At 39.6% G+C, this 17,384-nt stretch overlaps 1 protein-coding gene across 2 annotated transcripts in view; it reads left to right on the forward strand.

Moving 5' to 3' along the window:
- LOC149840693 (embryonic stem cell-specific 5-hydroxymethylcytosine-binding protein) overlaps positions 1–9,620 on the forward strand; it is a 32,959-nt gene extending 23,339 nt beyond the window's left edge. The window contains exons 5-8 of one of the 2 annotated variants that reach the window (XM_090004526.1): positions 5,333–5,398; positions 8,280–8,383; positions 8,869–8,934; positions 9,034–9,620. In XM_090004526.1, coding sequence (XP_089860652.1) covers positions 5,333–5,398; positions 8,280–8,383; positions 8,869–8,934; positions 9,034–9,453 — 656 coding nt within the window. In that variant the 3' untranslated portion in view covers positions 9,454–9,620. The remainder of the gene's footprint in view (positions 1–5,332; positions 5,399–8,279; positions 8,384–8,868; positions 8,935–9,033) is intronic. The other variant, XM_090004527.1, reaches the window with a different exon arrangement.
- Positions 9,621–17,384: the final 7,764 nt, after the last annotated feature.

Consider the following 17,384-nt stretch of genomic DNA (forward strand, 5'->3'; position numbering starts at 1 on the left):
TCAACCATATAACTGTCCATCGTCAATCTTCACAGCCCGAGCAATGTTAGAGACATATCCATCTTAAAATCTCAATTGTCTCAACCATTGACATACATGTTTTATTTGATAAGGTCCGAGCACGCACTTTGCCTTTGGTTTCAGTACTTTGCCATTATACTCTTTGAGTTTCAATTCTGGTCTTTTACATATTAATTTTAAATCCATACGGGCTTTCAGATTATCCTTTGTTTTTCCTTTAACATTCATTACTGTATTGAACACATTATCAAACACATTTTTCTCCACATGCATCACATCCAAATTATGCCCTATCAATAGGGTCGGCCAATACGGTAGTTCCTAAAAAATAGATTTCTTCGTCCAATTGTGATCCTCCTCAAATCCACGGAAGGGTGTAGGACTGCGGGCATCTGTTAATACATCTAGAAAGTATCGCAATCTTCTTAGAATCTCTATGCCAGACAATCTTGAGGATGGACCTTCTGTTTCAGTTGTGCCTGCTTTAAACACATTCTTTTGTCGTCGGAACGGATGATCGCTGGGTAGAAATCGACGATAGCACTCAAACCAGCAAGACTTCCTTCCATGCCTCAATTTAAAAGCTTTTGAATCCTCCATGCTGTACGGACATGCCAACCTCCCATGTGTGCTCCAACCAGATAGCATACCATATGCAAGGGAAGTTACTGATTGTCCATAGAACAACGACCTTCATGTTGAAATTTTGTTTTTTGTGGGCATCATACGTGATAACACCGTCATCCCACAGTACTTTTAGTTCATCAATCAATAACCTTAAATATACATCAAGATTTTGGCCAGCTGAGGTCGGACCAGGGATCAACAGAGACAAGAAAAGATTTGGACGTTTCATACACATGTTTGGTGGAAGGTTGTATGAAGTTACAAATACTGGTCAGCATGAGTATGAAGTTGATCTACCCCCAAATGGATTAAATCCATCTGTACATAGATCGAGTCTAACATTTCGCACTTTCATTGCGAAGTTCTGATGAGTACGATCAAAGTGCTTCTAAGCTTCAGCGTCAACAGGATGCGTGATCTTGTTTTCATCGTGTCGAACTTTATTTGCATGCCATCTCATGTGTTTAGCTGTCCTTGAAGACATATACAATCGCTGCAATCTAGGAGTGATAGGAAAGTAGCAGAGCGACTTGTATGAAACTTCCTTTGATCTCGTGCTACTATTGCCTCTTGTCTTTGGCTTGAACCGATGATGCCCACATGACGGGCATGATATGTTGTTTTCCTGCTCCTTGAAATAGAACATGCAGTGATTTGGACAAACATCAATCTTTTTGTAACCTATACCTAGAGCGTTGATCATAACTTTCGCACGATAGAAATTTTGTGGCAATTTCTTATCTTTGGGCAACATACTCTTCACAATCATGCACAAACGGTCAAAACATGATTGACTCAAATTATACTCAGACTTCAAATTCATTAGTTGAAGAACTGCAGAAAAGATAGTGTGACTCTCGCAACCGTTCCAAAGTGGCTCATCAGCATCTTTAAGTAAATCATAAAATCTACTAGCTGCATCGTTTGATGATTCTTCATCTACGACAGTTTTACATCACTAGAACTCATAGCAGAACCCAGTTCTGTTTCTGCGGCATCAACTATCAAATTCGTATATGGATTATCGTGCACCATATTCACCCGTGCATCAAAATCGTTTCTAAATTCTTTTACATGAAACGTCCAGTTCTGATAATCACTCACAAAACCCTTCCTGTATAGGTGATGTCTAACGCTATGAGATTCTATAAATCGATTATTCTTACAAATCTTGCAGGGACACCTAATCTGACCTGTGTGATCCACTGTACTGACACTTGCCGTTGCAAATTCAATAAAACTGTCAACACCATCCATATATTCATGCGATAACTCATTGTCCACTATCCTACGGTACATCTATTCACGGTTTGTAGTCATTTTCTTATGATGTTACGAATAATAGCCTAACGAATTAAAAGAGAACAATCAGAATGCTACGATGAAGAAAATATCAAATTTATCATGCAATATATGATGTCATACAATAACAAGAATTTTGATGCATGCATTGATAACTTAATATTTTCATGTGCAAACTATTAATGACACGATACATTCATTTGAAGCATGCTTTCAGTATACAATTTCACATGGTACACATAATCAAATTGAAAGTAACTACATGTAAGCATGGATACAATCACATCAAACATTGCAATACATCGAAATAATTCATATCAAACAAATCTCAAACATGTACCTGCAACAAACACACTTCAATATCCCACTAACTACTACCATGCCTAGCATGGACTCCGTACTCAAAAAATAAGAACACTTCCATATTCATACATTAAAATCATGCTCAGCATGATCTCCGAACTCCAACAAAGCAACCCTAAATATCAACAACTAAGTGAGTGTGTGAACAATAAAATGTTATATCTAATAAATTAAATAATATGTGATACGCTTGCATCACTTACTCACCACGGGTATTTACCCGATTTGCATTGTTTTTGTCACTTACTTACCACAGGTGGTTGAGCACGATCTGGTTCCGTTGAAAAATCTGCACAAAAAAACGCTGTTTTAAAATGAAGTCACAAAAAAAAAGAAGCTGTTCCGGCAAGGGGTCAACTCCCCTGTTGTTCCGGCAGGGGGTCGACCCCCTTACAGAACATAGGGGGTTAACCCCCTTACGGAACATAGGGGGTTAACTGACCCCCTGTTCGGGCAGGGGGTCGACCCCCAACCTTTCCGCCAGTGAGTCGACCCCCTGCTGGAACATCAGGGGGTCGCCTGCCTGCCTGTTCCACCGGGGTCGACCCCCTACCGGAAAGGCAGGGGGTTACTGCCGGAAAGGTAGGGGGTCGACCCCCTTCGTTTCCGGCAGGGGGTCGACCTCCTGTCGGAACCCCCTGCCGGAAAACGCGCGTTTACCTGTCTCCGGGCGGCGGGGCCTGCGGACGGTGGGATCGGCGCATGGTGGGACCGGCGAACGGCGGGAGTGGGACTGGCGAACGGCGGGAGCAGCGAAAGAAGAAAATGAAAAGTTGTTTGGGATTAGGGTTATTCGAAAATTAGCGACGGATTAATTCCGTCGCTAAGCCAACGTAAATCAAATTTACGAAACGAGCGATAGACTATATTCCGTCGCCGAGTCCGTCGCTAATTAGCGACAGAATAGCTTTTGTCGCAAACGCTGTCACCAAATGGTGCGGTCATAACGACAAAACAATATGTCGCAAAAGCCGTCGCTAATTAGCGACGGACTTGGCGACGGACTATATTCCGTCGCTGTTTTCGTAAGCTTCGTTCATTATAGCGACAAATGTTTTTCGCTCGTTAATCCGTCGCTAACTACCGACGGAAATATTCCGTCGCTAACAACGTTTTTTCTTGTAGTGCTAGCGCGTGTGAGTGGAGAAGCTTCACGCCCCCCCTTGTATTGCGTTCTTTATTTATTTACTTATTTTTTTCTTTTTAAAATAAGACAGGCTTTATTCGGCAGGCCTCTACCCGATTTGTAATCCAACCCAATTGGGTTTCAAACTTGAAGCGTCCCAACACAAGGTGACGTGCACTAACATCACTTGCCAAGCACGAGTCATATACCTATTTTGTTTTTCAATTTTGCAACGCCCCAACTCGTGATGGCGTGAGCTAAAAAAATCGTGATTTGTTATATATATATATCTGTCACATGGGTGCGGGTGCGGGTGCGGGTGCAGGTGCGGGTGCGGGTTCGGGTGCGGAGATTCGGCACTTCCAAAAAACCCGGGTGCGGGGGTGCGGGGGTGCGGCAGGGGCAAAAATGTAAAATATATATATATATATATATATATATCAAGGGGGTCAGCAGCTCTGTCAGCTGACAGACAGCTGCTGCGGCTGACAGCAGCTGTCAGCAGCTGCTGTCAGCAGACTGCTGCAGCTGTTCTGACAGCTGCTGCTGCTGTCAGCATTACTTTTTTTAAAAAAAATTTCGCAGCCCATTTGGGCAATTTTTTTTAAAAAAAAATAAATCCAAAACAAGAATGGACCAAAATGATCCTGGGTGCGGTCAACGCACCCAGGATAGGGTTGACCGCACCCGGTGCCGCACCCGCACACGCACCCGCGTCGAGTCGCGTCGACGCGGGTGCGGCACCCTGCTAGCCGAATCCCTGTGACATATATATATATATATATATATATATATATATATATATATATATATATTTGATTGGATCTACTTCACGGAGACCCAAGATCCATTTATGTTTTTGGATCCATATTAGGATTATTCTGGTCCATCCAAAGACCCAAATTTTTCTGAGACTCATTTTAAAAGGTCCTAAATCCAAGATCCGATTAAAATTCGTGGATCAATTAAAATGTCATGGATCCAATATCAAAGATCTAATTGGACCATTGCGATTTCAATATAAAAATCCAATTAAGATATCAAGGATCCGAACAAGATATCCGGGATCTAATATTAGATATCCAAATAAGATATCCAGGATCTGACTTTGAAGATCTGAATAAATTATCTTGGATCTAATATCAGGTATCCCAATAAGATATCCAGGATCCGACATTGAAGATTCAAATAAGATATCCAGGATCCGATATCGAAGATCCGAATAAGATATCCAGGATATAATAAAAAAAATCCAATTCAAAAGTAAAAATACTCCTATATACATTCTGGCGATAAAATTTAGGTTTATTTATATGACAAAATTCACAAACATTACAGACAATATTTTGAAAATATCGTGATATATTCTTGATATTATCGGCAACCTTGAAATTGCTGATAATATCAGCGATATTTGCAAAATATCGGCGATATTGGTGACTGTGATACATATACAGACAAACACATGCGAATGTATGTGTCTATGTTTGTATGTATACATGTATCTATGAGGCCATTGCTTGGGGCCATGGTAATGGGCTCTCAGCATGGAAGCATGAGTTCAAGTTCTACGAGTGGCCACTTCGTTCCAAAGGTAGAAAGTTAGGAACTTAGGACCATATCCACTTTGCCTCTTCCCAGTGCCCTGGAATTTGGGACTGCACTGTGAATATATATATATATATATATATATATATATATATATAGTGTTCCCTGAGTGTTTATTTTTTAATTTTAATTTTGCTTCCTCTTCTGAGGACTTTTGTTATGACAGAAGTTATTCATGTATGAGTCTTGTTGAGCACTTATGTAGAACATCTATCATTTATTGTGATTGCATGAGATCTATTAAAAATAAGATTGCTTAAACTAGATTGCATTGGTAACTTGCAGGAGAGGTCATCCATACATTTACCATTTTGACGACTCGCTGTTCATCAGCCTTGGAATGGCTTCATGGTTCGTTTTAATGCTTCTTTTTTCTGCTACATTACTCATTGTGCTGCAACATCTTGGTCCTGGTTTGAGCTTATATACAGGTTTGTGGTGATCTTCATTCCCATCTGCTAAAGGTGCTGGTATCGAACTAGATTGTACTCTTAAAGTTCTACCTGGTTAGACCACCCTCTTTGCAACATCTTACCAGTTTCTGTGTGGTATATGACCTTCATGGACGGATTTCAGTCTACCCTTAAACCCATTCTTTTGGTCAATAGAGTTGTGCCTGCAGAAACCTTGGTACAGCCCATTCATTGCCCTCATAATTTGACTAAGTCAATTTTGTTCCACATAGATGGTTCTGCTTGATATTTTTACTGGGCGCTATACCACATCATTATTGGCTTGTTGCTAATATTGATGGAATGATTAGAGGATTCATTGTTTTTGTTTTGACCTGAAATTGTTGTCTTATGTATTCCATTCTTAGCCATCTGCACCTATAGCCTTTTCGTAGATGCATGCTTTACCAGAGAACATGAAGACTCCTTTTGCACTTCATATGTACATAAGCTTACTCATGTCGATGTCATGAAACAGAGCCCGCTCTGTCTCACCTCGCCTGGCCCTGTTTGGACGGGGATGAAGGCGGGAATGAAGGTTAAAATCAAAACCCATGCGGGGATGGACTTATGTGTTCTCCCGCCCCGCCCCATCCCCGATCCCCATTAATAAAATAATTAAAATACCCCCCCCCCCCCCGTTCGGACTGGAGATAGAGTTGGCGATGGAGGTTAAAATCAAAACCTGTGTGGGGATGGAGGGCAGAATTTTGAGACGGGGTGGAGGTGGAGACCTTGTCCCCCGCATCTGCCCTGCTCCGCTGCCATCCCTAATGTTATGCCTGATTTGAAATCTTGCTTTATCGGTTGCATAAAATATATTTTTAAAAACTAAAAAATAAATAAATAAGGATATGCTTTATTGATGAAGCAACATCCAATAAGAAATAGAAAATCTCAAATAAATACCGAAACATATTAAAACACTATTTTCATGCATGCTTGCTTAAAAAGTTAGCTTTATTAAACTATTAAAATCACACATAATAATCCATATCTACACTTAGTCTCACAAACAAAAAAGTTTAAACTTGTTTTTTCAATTAAAAATTTGTCAAGGCATTACAAAACAAACAACAAACATTTTCATTTTTGTTTTCAAGAAGCAATATCTCAGCATATTTGGAAGGCAGGGCCTTACTTCCAAATCGAGTTTGTGGAGCCTTTTTCACCTCCATAAGGTGTACATCATGGAAGGCACACTATCCAGATCACAAGGTGCGTTTTGTTCAGTTAACCTTAAAAGCACCCAATGATTCAGTTTCCCGTTAAACAACATGAAGTTCCTTTTGATAAGCTCAAGACATTAACCACATATTCATCATGAAAATAAGCACAATCGAACAAATTGAGCAAGCCTCCTCCTTCCCTTCTTTGTATATATATATATATATATCTGTGTGTGTGTGTGTGTGTGTGTGTTGTGTGTGGGATGCTCCACACATTTTTCTTATGCTTTTCTTAAGCATTTTAGTAATAATAATTACTTTAATTTTTATGTGCTTTCTAGTGCTTTAGTGGCTTGTGTTGGTGTATTTCTTGTGCTCTTTGTACGTGCCCTTTTGTGGCTCTTGTGTATTGCCTATTATGGCATTGTATGTATGCACCTCTCTCTTATTTTTGCCTCTTGTATTGTGCATATTCCTATTGTATTTCATTACATGGGGTATGTACCTGGAGGGCCTCCTGCTTATTCTTTCGAGAGAGAGAGAGAGAGAGAGAGAGAGAGAGAGAGAGAGAGAGAGAGAGAGAGAGAGAGAGAGAGAGAGAGAGCCCTAACTCATCGAGCCTCTCCCCCTTTACCATATTAAATTTGGGTCAAACGGGGCATTTGATGGCCATTCGACCCAAGTAACCTGAGGCACGCGTCTCAATGCCTATGAGGTGCACACCTCAGGTTGATTGCACCTTACCCGCATGCCTCAAGGCAGAAAGGCCTCGCCTTGAGATGAGGCATGATTTTTGCTCCTTGAGGTGTGCTTTTAACAACACTGGGTTGTTCATTGGATACTAACATGATATTAGCATGTTCTATTAACAGTCTGGGTGCTATGGTTCTTATTCTTATGTTACACCTTAATGATAATGGTTTAAGAAGGCATGTACACACAAGGGAAAAGTAGAAGGAAAATATCAAACTGAAGAAACAAAATCATGCAAACCTGAATCAATCTTTTGCACCTACTATGAGTTAAGGTGAAGTAAAAAAAGAAAAAAGTATTCGGAAGAAAAAGAAAGTTGAAGCAGCTTAAATGAAGATTTTGAAGTTTTTTTCTCTCTAACAATCTTGTCCATATGCTGACTTCCTTCAAAAGTATTAGTTTAAGCAGGTATGAGCCTTTTAACAAGGCCATCAAGTTAATGCAGTTTTAGTCACAAAAGTTCATAAAAGTTATAGTAGAAACTTGCAAGCTATTAAAACTTGGGAAATATAGGTACTAGATTCAGAATTGGAAATTGATCGACGATTCTTTACGTATAATTGGCTCCCATATATCTCAGTGGCCATTGTTACTGTTTTCTATAGCCCATCTCAGTCGCAATCTTTTATCTGATTGTTACTGATTCCAGGCTGATAATTCTTTCTTTTTTCTGGTTCCTTTATTTAAGATTGACATTCTTTTTTGGCTGCCTGAAGGTTTTTGGTTGCGTGCCTGAAAAATGAACTAAAAATAAGCTGTTTGTTCTTCTATTTTTCATGTTTGTATCAGTATGAAAAATGCAGCAGATCTCTACAAGTATTCTGAACTGTTTTAAGATTCTTTTAAACTGTATTGCAGATAGGATGCCTGTAATATTTGGAGACAATGACAGTAAGGATGCATGGCTAAATAGTTCTGCTAAAGTTGTGAGCATGCTTCAGCCGTATGAAGATACTGATCTGGTAATCAGCTTGCTTGAATCAAGATTACAATCTCTACCTTTAGGTAGCTTTACATTATCGATCATCTCTAGCTATAAATAGCTCTTTTCATTTGTTCAACATAGCATGCTTGATTTAGACTTGCAAACCATAGGACCTAGGAACTTGGGCCAAGTAATGCCTTTAGTCCTTTCAAGTTGTCCAAGTCCAGCTAATGTCCTAAAGTTTCAGTGACAGACAACCTAGTATGTAATTGTATCTTTAAAACAATGTTGTCAACTGCCGATGAAATGGTTATATAGTGATATATATTCTCTATCTGCCTGGTGATATTTTCTGTTTTGCCAAAAGGTATGGTATCCTGTGTTCTATATGTTTTCCCTTTTTATCTTTTTCAAACTTAGTACATAATTGTATCTTTAAAAGTAATTTGTCAACTATTGTGCAAATGATTATAAAGTAACATGTTTTCTAACTTTATAGTCATTCTTCTGTTTTGCCAAAAGGTATGGTATCCAGTGACTGCGATGATGGGTAAACCATCATTTAATGGACCAGACTGCATCAAAGAGGTAATGATGAACACATTCACAAATTAACACTTTTCCTAAGATGTGTATCTTATGCTGTTAAGTTAGCTAACTAATCTTATATATTTTTTGATCAATTAGTTGCAGATTCAGTTAAAACATGATAAGAAAGGTGCAATAGCTACACTCTTCTCCAAGCACAAACTTGAGAGCAAGGCATCTGAACCTTGCACACAATTTTTGACCGAAGATTCTGATTGTAAGAACATGAAAGAGAATGCCAACACCAAAGAAAGCGAAAACATGACTGCTTCAGATCATGATGCCTCAGAAGCCTCTGAACTCATAGAAGAAGCTGAAAAATGTGGTACCAAACGGGACTTTGAGCAGTCCTTTGCTGATTTTGATAATAATGTGTCAAAGGGTGTGGTTTACCAGAGTCCTCTGAGCATGGGTGACATAACTAAAGACAAATCTCAGCCTCCCATGAAAAGAAAAAGTGATGGAAAGAGTGGTGTGCACAATCAACAGACACTGCTCTCATACTTCGGTAGATGTTAGGTCCGTGTATTGTGATGCATTGTACATTCTTCAGTGTAAATAGATGGACTACATTTGATGCGTCTTGCTAGTCCTACTCTGAGTTTTGTAGTGGGTCCCTGCACCAGCAGGACATTTTGTATACACAAGTTACATACTACTAATCAAAACTTGCTTGATCTTTAGGTGTAACGTTATCTTAACCATTATTAAGTGCTTGTGGAGTGTGGGGCCTGTTCAATTTTTGGATAGTTGGCTCCACGAGACAGGTTGTGAAGCAAGATGCATATTGCTTGTGTTGAGTTCTTGTTTTCCTTGATTTTGTTACTCTCTGTGTGTGTGTGTGCGCGCGCGTGTCAAGAGCTACCAACTGGAACATAAGGTAAATGGTTGCTAAAAGGCACTTAACGTCAGCCGAGAGGGTTATTATGCGAGCCAGAAGAGATCTCCAAGGGTGTGTTTGATGCACTGGACCGCATGGGCGTTTGATACACCAGAAAAACACTGCATGGGCAGAACATGCAGCGTCTGTCTGGTACTGACCAGTCGCACCCCCACACTGATGCGTTATAACGCTTGGTGCATGTATCAACGGGACATCACCTGGGCAGGGACTGGGCTGTCCCTGTGCGGGTATCAAACGCACCCTAAAGGTAGAGACGCAGATACAGAAAAAGTACCGCTCAAAATACACTCAGACATGCAACCATGCATGTAATTGATTAGTTAGTCACTGGTAATCCTAAGATCTACTCGCTGCTCAGCTATTATTTGCACTCTCAGAGGCAAACCGTCAATAAAGCGCGCCAGACCTGAGCAAGAAGAGAGCATGATGGTGCAAAAAATTACTTGTAAATTTAGGTTTTCAAAATGCAGGAACCGGAGTTTTCTTGGGTTGGACAGAATGCAAGGTCCCAGCGGTCATAAGCAACAGTTGCATTAACCTGACAACTGGGTGCATCCTCTCCTGATCATCACACCGACGCCTCTGAGGGGATTCCCTTCCTCCGGTGATAGTGTGCAGCGGTCGGAAGTTCCTCCTGCGCCGGCGAACGGTCAGACTCAGAGGCCAGAACAGTAGCCTAACTGCCCACGTTCCACAATATACGCAAGGTCGTCCCATGCGGCCACAGCCGTTGCTTCCGCAGCCATATTAGCGGGAACCTCGTCCAACGTGGATTCAATGGAGTCTCCTCTTGATCTCGTGTTTTCAGCAGACCCACAAGCAGATAAAGAAATCCAGCCACCGAGAACGGATGATGATGCGCTCAAGCCCATTGCATCGGCCCAAGGTCATACTCGTCGTCGATACAAATCAGGTGCATTTGTTTCGTCAAAGCCTCCAAACCGTGATCTGAAGGCTGGAACAGTAAGTCGATCAGATCGTTTGCAACGACGACGCACTTCAAACGCAGAAGCAATGCTATTTTCTGTGAACCAAATGGTTGAGACTCCCACCAACATGGGTGACGTCTTTTCCATCACGACTGATAAAGCACAGGTTCCATATGGTGACCAAAGATCGGACTTCCCTTGTAAATATGTAGCTTGTTTGATTTTCAGTTAATAAACAAGTAGGTTCTGCCTTGTTAGAGTACCGCACAACGATTCAGCGGTTGACACCAGATCCGAATTCAAGAAGGATACAAAAGGTTGATCTCTACAAGATAAGGTTCACAGAGATAAAGATCAAGGAGCCCTTGATCTGGACTCTCTCAGAAAACGTCGAAATCAAACTACTCTCTCTAAGAGAGGACTCCAAGAAATCTGATCTTATCGTATCATGTAATCTGATCTTATCAGTGTCCTATATGAAAGTGGACACTATTGTATGCTCGGTATAATGGAGATCGACCCTCACCATTGAGCTTTGAGGTGAGGGTTCGTGGATGTAGGGTCAATTAGATCCGAACCATGTTAAAATCATAATTTTGAGTATTATTCTTTATTATTCTCACGTTACTTGTGTTTGTTTATGTTATCAGAGCAACGCTTGGGCATCACGGCAGCACCATTCAGTCAAAATTCATAGGTAAGTTCTATTTCACCTGCTTTAACTACTTTACAATACTTCCTAAATGCCAAGTTTTCAGACAACTATTTGGTGTAGGAATCACAATCCATCCCACTATTGATTTCGTATGATATATATGGTTTGATTGATGGATCCAAACCACTTTCATCACACGAGGAAAACAAGTACTGAACCCTGAGTTTATCAAATGACAATGCCAAGACCAACTCTTCCATAGCTGGCTCATTTCCTCCTTAACTGAACCTATCCATTCAATGGTCGGGCTGAAAACCCCATTCGAGGTATGGGAAACCTTGAGAGAAATGTATTAAGCCCACTCTCAATCACGAGTATTGCAGGCTTGCAGCTGCATATACTCCAAAAAGGAGAAAAAAACATTGTTGAGCTTTTTCAAAACTTACTCCATCACCCACCAGCTGCCTATGGCAGGCAAACCTATCTTAGATGAAGATCTGGTTCTGTTTATTTTACTAACCCTTCCTCCTGAGTATGCGACCTTCAAAGTTTCAATATCTACTCGTTCAGATCCCATATCCATAATAAGATTCATAGTATGCTCTTATCTGAAGCACACGATTGAATCAACCTCAATCAGTCATGATGATGCGCCAGAAGCAAATTTCAACACACGGTCCAATAATAATTTTAATTACAATTTTAGTTGAGGATGTGGCAGAAATTTTCATCAGGGTGGTTGTTTTAAAGGCCGTGGTCGTATACGCCAAGGTGGACTGTTCTACAATCAATACACTCCTGAAGATACTTGCCATTACTGTGAAAAACCAAATCCCATATTTTACAATAAGATTCATAGTATGCTCTTATCTGAAGCACACAATTGAATCAACCTCATTCAATCATGATGTTGCGCCAGAAGCAAATTTCAACACACGGTCCAATAATAATTTTAATAACAATTTTAGTTGAGGATGTGGCAAAAATTTTCATCAGGTTGGTTGTTTTAAAGGCTGTGGTCGTATACGCCAAGGTGGACTGTTCTACAATCAATACACTCCTGAAGATACTTGCCATTACTGTGAAAAACCAAATCACTTGGCCCATCAATGTTGCCAACTTCAGCAAGACACCACCTATGAGGCATCACCCATGACATATCATGTATCTACCTCAAAAGTGATGGCTGGTTCAATTGATTTAGGTGCTTCACACCACATGACGCCAGACTTGAGCTCTCTAGCACTTTATTCTGATTATCAAGGCAATGATACATATAAAGTTGGTAATGAGACATGCTTGCCTATCTCTCACATTGGCAATTCTGTTTATTCTAATGATGGAACAAAATTTGTTTTGCAAGACATATTACATGTTCTTCAAATTAAGAAGCCACTGTTATCTATTAAAAAATTTGCTCAAGATAACAATGTTATTTTTGACTTTCACCCATCTCATTGTTGTGTCAAGGACTTGGTCATGAGAAAACAAGTTTTATGAGGAAACAACCAAGAATGGATTGTACCACGTCCAACTCATCCCCAATAAGGAAGCTCATGTTGGAGAACATGCAACCATCTCATAGTGGCATTGTCGGTTAGGTCATCCGGCTTTGAGAACTGTCCAACACGTTCTCTCTAAATTTCAGTTACCTTTTATTCATTAGATTGCTCCTAGCCTCTGTGATGTGTGTCAAAAAGGGAAACGTGATAAAATTCCCATTTGTCCAAGCATGCATCAAGTTTCTAAACCATTAGATTTAATTGTTGCTGATGTGTGGGGACCTGCCCAGTCCTTAAAACTAAAGGTTTTAGATATTATCTAAGTTTTATGGATGGTTTTTCTCGGTTTATTTGGATATTTTTTATGACAAATAAATCTAATGTGGCATCCATATTTTCAAAATTTAATGCGTATGTTGAGAACATTATTGGCACAAAAATTAAGTTCTTGCAAACTGATGGCAGAGGCGAGTATAAGGCCCTAGATTTATTCCTTACTACACTTGGCATTGAAAATCGTGTATCATATCCTCATATTCAGGAACAAAATGGGTTTGCTGAGTGTAAATATCAACCTATTGTCAAAACAGGTCTCTCTATTATGTCTCACGCCCATGTCCCGACCCAATTTTGGTCTTATGCATTCTCCACAGCCGTTTATTTGATTAACCGTCTACCCACCACCAACCTCTCTTACAAATCTCCCATTGAATCCCTTTTTGTCACAAAATTATAAATTCTTTAAAATTTTTGGCTGCACTTGTTACTCATACCTTAGACCATGTAGGGCTCACAAGTTAGTTTATAAATCGTTCCATTATATTTTTATTGGTTATAGTCCCAATCATCATGGATATCTGTGTTTCAACCCCACAACCCAAACGATTGTTGTTTCTCGTCTTGTCATCTTTGATGAGAATTCTTTTCTGTTTCAAAACCACTGTCCCATACACAAAACTGGTGTCACTCATGCATCCTCTTCCCATCCCCTTACTTGTGCCACCTTGTCCCACATCCACTATCCTTGTCTCTTCTTCTAGCTCCCTAGTGCAATTTCTTTATCGTCTAGCTTGGATGACCCTCTGACCTTGACGTGCTGCCCTTCCTCCTTACTCGACCTTGCACCTCCCCTGCACACTCATCATATTATTACTCATTTGCAGGATAACACTTTTAAACCTAAGCTTTTCCAAGCTATCAAGCACCCTCTTCCCGTCGCCCTTTTCTCCGAACTTTTCACCAATATTGAACCCACCACCTTTAATCAAGCATACTCTCAGCCCCACTGGCGTGATGCCATTCACACCAAATTCTTAGCACTTCTCACGAACAAGACCTGGACCTTGATTCCTCCTGACCTATCCTAGAATCTCATTGGGTATAAATGAATTCATCGTATTAAACAGAAGGTCTATGGCTCTCTTGAGAGCTATAAAGCCTATCTTGTTGTGAACTACTTCCATTAAGAGGAAGGTATTGACTACTTTGAAACCTTCAGTCTTGTTGTAAAACCACCCATCGTTCATACCGTGTTATCAGTAGCTCTTAGTCGCAAGTGGCATGTTTATCAACTTGATGTTTACAATGCCTTAACGGTTTCATTCATGAAGACATGTACATGGAACAACCACCTGGTTTTCAGGAACCCAAAATTTTTCATCATGTGTAAGCTCAATCGAGCTCTCTATGGCCTCAAGCATGCCCCTCGAGGATGGTACCAATGCTTAAGCACTGTTCTTGTCAACAATGGTTTTGTGGAATCCCAAGCTGATGCCACGCTCTTCATTTTGTGAAAAGCGAACTTAAAAGCTTATGTACTTGTGTATGTTGATAACATCCTTGTTATAGGGAGTTCAACTTTGTTTATTCGGTCTCTCATCCGGTGCTTGCATCAGTGTTTTGCTTTGAAAGATCTTGGGCCACTACATTATTTTTTGGGTATTGAAGTTGTGTAGCTAGCTGGCCTTCTCTCTCAGTGGAAGTATATCCTTGACATTTTATACAAAACGTGGACGCTTGATACCAAACCTATCAGCACGCCTATGGCTCCATCTGCACAATTGACCGCTGATGGCCCTTCGTTTCATGATCCCACACTATCGCAGTGTGGTGGGTGCCCTACAATATGTGACTCTTACTTGTCCTGATCTTGCTTTTCAGTGAATCGGGTTTGTTAATATATGCATCAACCAACCATTGATCATTAGAGTGTCGTAAAAAAAATTCTTCATTATCTCAAGAAAACCATCCACTGTAGGCTCTTGCTTTGGTCGTCCACTTCCACTATACTTTTTGTATTCTCTAATGCTGACTGGGTTGGTTCTCCTAATGACCGCAAGTTTACGTTTGATTATGTTGTCTTTCTTGGGCCAAATATTATCTCTTGGAGCTAAAAAAAGCAACACGTTGTGGCTCATTCCAGCATTGAAGCCGAATATAGAGTCGTTGCCAATGCTGCTGCAGAAATCTTCTGGGTTCATGCTCTCTTTCAAGAACTAAGTGTTTTTATTCGGTCTTCGCACACGCTATGGTGTGATAATGTCTCTGTTACATGGCTCTGAACCTTGTTCTTCATAGCCGCAACAAGCACATTGAAATTGATGTGCATTTTGTCTCGGATCACATTGCCAAGGGTAAACTTAGAGTATCTCACATTCCCTCGTCAGAGCAGATTGCCATGTTCTAACCAAAGCTCTTTCGGTCCCGTGATCTTAGCTCTTCAAATCCAAACTCAATGTCCACCCTGGGCCATTGCATTTGCCGGAGGATGTTATAGTACACACATGGATTTAGCAGCTGACACCAGTTCTGAATCCAAGAAGGATCCAGAAGGTCGATCTCTACAAGATAAGGCTTGCAGAGATAAAGATCAAGGAGTCCTTGATCTGGACTCTCTCAGAAAACGTCCAAATCAAATTACTCTCTCTAAGAGAGGACTCCAAGAAATCCGATCTTATCATGTTATCTGATCTTATCAGTGTCCCATATGAAAGTGGACACTATTATATGCTCTATATAAACAATAATAAAGATTGACCGTCACCATTGAGCATTGAGGTGAGGGTTCATGGATGTAGGATCAATTAGATCCGAACCACATTAAAATCACGAGTTTGAATATTCTTCCTTATTATTCTCACATTACTTGTGCTCAACGTGAGTGTGTTTTGTTTAAGCACCTATGGATTAAGCAACTACCACTTTTTCTATATATACACACACACATGTGTAATGGGTAGGTGCTAAATGATACATTCTAAATGGGCTTTTCATGTTTTTTTTGTTTCATTTTTAAATTCTGAGCTTACAGATGTGATTTATATACTTGATTTTATAAGGACCAGCTCTTTAAGTGTCCGATTCCGACACATGGGTGGGTTTTATAAGGTTTCAAAAAATCAACAGTCCAAAACCTTTGTAAATTTTCAAGACTCCAAATATCATATTTTTTTCATAAAAAACACATGATCGAGGTGTGGATTCTGTAGGTGCTGAATGAAATATGCTAAATGATATGTGCTAAATGGGTTTTTCTGCTATTTTGATGTTTTTTCCACAGTTTTGACCCCATAAGTGTGTTGAGCGTGGTCGATTTATGAGGAATCCACACTTGGATCATGTGTTGTCGATGAAAAAAAATGATATTTGGAGCCTCGAAAATTTATAAAGATTTTGGACTGTTGAGTTTTCAAACCTTATAAAAACCCACCCATGTGTCAGAATCTAACACTTTAGGAGCTGATCCCTATAAAATCAAGTGCATAGATCATTTGTATGGTCAAAATTTAAAAATAAAACAAAAAACCCTGAAAAACTCATTTAGCATGTATCATTCAACATATTTCATTTGATACCTACTCATTAGTCTCTCTCTCTCTCTCTCTCTCTCTCTATATATATATATATATATATATATATATATATATATATATATATATATATATATATATATATATATATATATATATATATATATATATAATGCTAGGTGTTTTGGAAGTACCTACTTTCACTTACTAGAAATCATGGTTGTAGGTTGTATCTTCTTAATTAAACCATATGGATGTACTCGGCATAGTTTACTTGATAGGAATCATGCATTGAATGATGCTTTTTGGACATAAAAATATGATTTTATGAAATTTTGATATATTGTGAGCGGTTGATTTTTAAAGGTCTTAAATACATACATGTATGTTATAATCACATGATCAAAAACTTGTTTTGTACTTAATGATGCTTATAGATCATATCTATGGGGTCTGATAAAAAAAATTTAAGAAATTTGAAAATTTAAAGCTTCTATTAGGTGGGAGTAGGTACAACAAGAGCACCACATGATTATCATATATATAGTAACCCATAGTATTTGATGATACGTCATATGAAGCATCACCGTTGATTGCGCAAGATCAAACAATGACATTTTTTATTTTTTTGTGTGCTCGTGAGATTTAGCG

This window comes from Nuphar pumila, chromosome 4 (assembly GCF_984573655.1).
Source record: "Nuphar pumila chromosome 4, dmNupPumi1.hap1.1, whole genome shotgun sequence".
In the NCBI taxonomy this organism is placed as follows: Eukaryota; Viridiplantae; Streptophyta; class Magnoliopsida; order Nymphaeales; family Nymphaeaceae; genus Nuphar; species Nuphar pumila.